This window comes from Macrotis lagotis, chromosome X (assembly GCF_037893015.1).
Source record: "Macrotis lagotis isolate mMagLag1 chromosome X, bilby.v1.9.chrom.fasta, whole genome shotgun sequence".
Classification (NCBI taxonomy): domain Eukaryota; kingdom Metazoa; phylum Chordata; class Mammalia; order Peramelemorphia; family Peramelidae; genus Macrotis; species Macrotis lagotis.
In genome coordinates, this window is record NC_133666.1 from 534,956,635 (window position 1) to 534,958,687 (window position 2,053).

The following is a 2,053-nucleotide window of genomic DNA, read 5'->3' on the forward strand; positions in this document are numbered from 1 at the left end:
TCCACTCCTCAGCCCCGCGTCCCGCCCGAGTTCAACCTGCAGCCCGGGAGCCGCCGCCGAAGCGCGCAGGAGGAGGCCGGCACGCGCCCCCCGACCCTCGGCCACCTGCAGGCGCCTCCCTCCGAGGGCTGCCCGCGCCCAGGGCCGCTGTCTGGAGGGGAGAAGACCCAAGCGGGCCCGGAGAAGAGGGGTCTAAGGAGAGAGGGAAAGAGAGAGACAGACAGAGACAGAAATAAGAGAGAGAGACAGAGATAAGAGAGAGAGAGAGAGAGAGAGAGAGAGAGAGAGAGAGAGAGAGAAGAGAAAAGAGAAGAGAAAGAGAAGATAGGAGAGAGACAGAAAAGAGAGAGAAGAAAGAAGAGAAAGAGAAGAGAGAGAGAAGAGAGAGAGAAGAGAGAGAGAGAGAGAGAGAGAGAGAGAGAGAGAGAGAGAGAGAGAGAGAGAGCGCGGCGGCGGTGGGATGAAGCTGGAGATCTTCGCCCCCCGCAGCTCCTACGCGGACAGGACGGCGGGCGAGCGCGAAGGCGCGGGCGGCCGGGCCCCGGCGTCGCCGCTCTCGGCCGCGGGCGAGGAGGAGCCGGGCTCGGAGGAGGAGCGCGCATCCCGCAGCCCGTCCTGCGGCGGCCCGGCGGGGGAGCTGGCGACGGACTGCGGCGGGGACGGCGGCGGCGGCCGCCCCGGGGAGGCCCCCTCGCCCGCAGCCCCCGCCCCCGAAGGCGCCCCGGGCGAGGCAGAGGGCCCCTCGGGCGGGGGCGCGCGGAGCAAGCCCTACCGGCGGCGGCCGAAGCCCCCCTACTCCTACATCGCGCTCATCGCCATGGCCATCCGAGACTCGGCCGGGGGCCGCCTGACCCTGGCCGAGATCAACGAGTATCTCATGGGCAAGTTCCCCTTCTTCCGCGGCAGCTACACGGGCTGGCGCAACTCGGTGCGCCACAACCTCTCGCTCAACGACTGCTTCGTCAAGGTGCTGCGCGACCCGTCCCGGCCCTGGGGCAAGGACAACTACTGGATGCTGAACCCCAACAGCGAGTACACCTTCGCCGACGGGGTGTTCCGGCGCCGCCGCAAGCGGCTCAGCCACAGGGCCGCGGCGCCCCCGGGCTCGCCGCCGCCGGAGAGCGCCGCCCGCCCGCCGCCGCCGCCGCCGCCCCTGGCCTCGGCCGGCCGCGGCGCGCCCGCGGCGTCCTCCCCCTCTCCGTTCCCGCCGCCGTCCTGCGGCTCCCGGGGCGGCGAGGAGGAGGCCGCCAGCCCCGCGCGCAAGTTCTCCAGCTCCTTCGCCATCGACAGCATCCTCAGCAAGCCCTTCCGCCGCCGCGCGGACGGGGCCGCCCAGCCCGCCAGGCCCGCCTGGCCCGCCGCGGCCGGCTACGCGGCCCTGGCCGCCGGCCCCCCGGCCCGGGGCCCCCCGCGGCAGGCGGCGCTCTGCCCGCGGGGCGCCGCGCTCTGCCCGCGGGGCGCCGCGCTGCTGCCGCTCTACGCCTACGGGGCGGCCGAGCCGGTGCTGGTGGGCGCGCGGCGCGGGGGGCGCCCGCCGGCGGAGCAGCCCCCGGAGCCGCGGCTCTTCCTCCCGCCGTCCTTCCCGGCCGCGGCCGCCAAGGCGCTCCGAAGCCCGGCGGCGGCGGGCGGGGCGCAGCTGTACTGCCCCCTCCGCCTGCCCGGAGCCTTGCAGGCGGCCTCGGCCTGCGGCCCCGGCTCCTACCTACCCTGCCCCGTGGAGACTCTGCTGGCCTAGCCGGGGGAAGCTGGGCTGAGGCTCGGGAAGGGGAGGGGGCGCACAAGCGAGAGACCCCGGCTCCCGGCTTTCGCACTTTCTACCCAGAAACTTCAAAAAAAAAAAACCCGAATTTCACGTGCCTTAAAGCCAAATGCATTTTCAACAGATGTTTTAACTTAATCGTCCAAAAAGAGTTTTATTTTGTCTTTTAATGGACCAAAGCGCTCCCTAATCCTTGTTTTCAACTACTTGACTTTTCCTCTCCTTTACCCTCTCCCTCCTGCCCGTGCACTTGTCCCTTGATTCTTCCCGGGCAAAAGAAATTTGCAGCTTGAT

General features: G+C 70.0%; 1 protein-coding gene across 1 annotated transcript; it reads left to right on the plus strand.

Annotated features, from left to right (window-relative positions):
* Positions 1–460: 460 nt before the first annotated feature.
* On the plus strand, positions 461–1,735 carry FOXQ1 (forkhead box Q1). Its single transcript, XM_074202111.1, has one exon. It carries the CDS (start codon positions 461–463, stop codon positions 1,733–1,735), a length of 1,275 nt encoding a protein of 424 aa, XP_074058212.1.
* Positions 1,736–2,053: the final 318 nt, after the last annotated feature.

Excerpts from the sequence above, each read along its gene's own strand:
- FOXQ1 (XM_074202111.1), top strand. The coding sequence starts at position 461 with ATGAAGCTGGAGATCTTCGCCCCCCGCAGCTCCTACGCGGACAGGACG.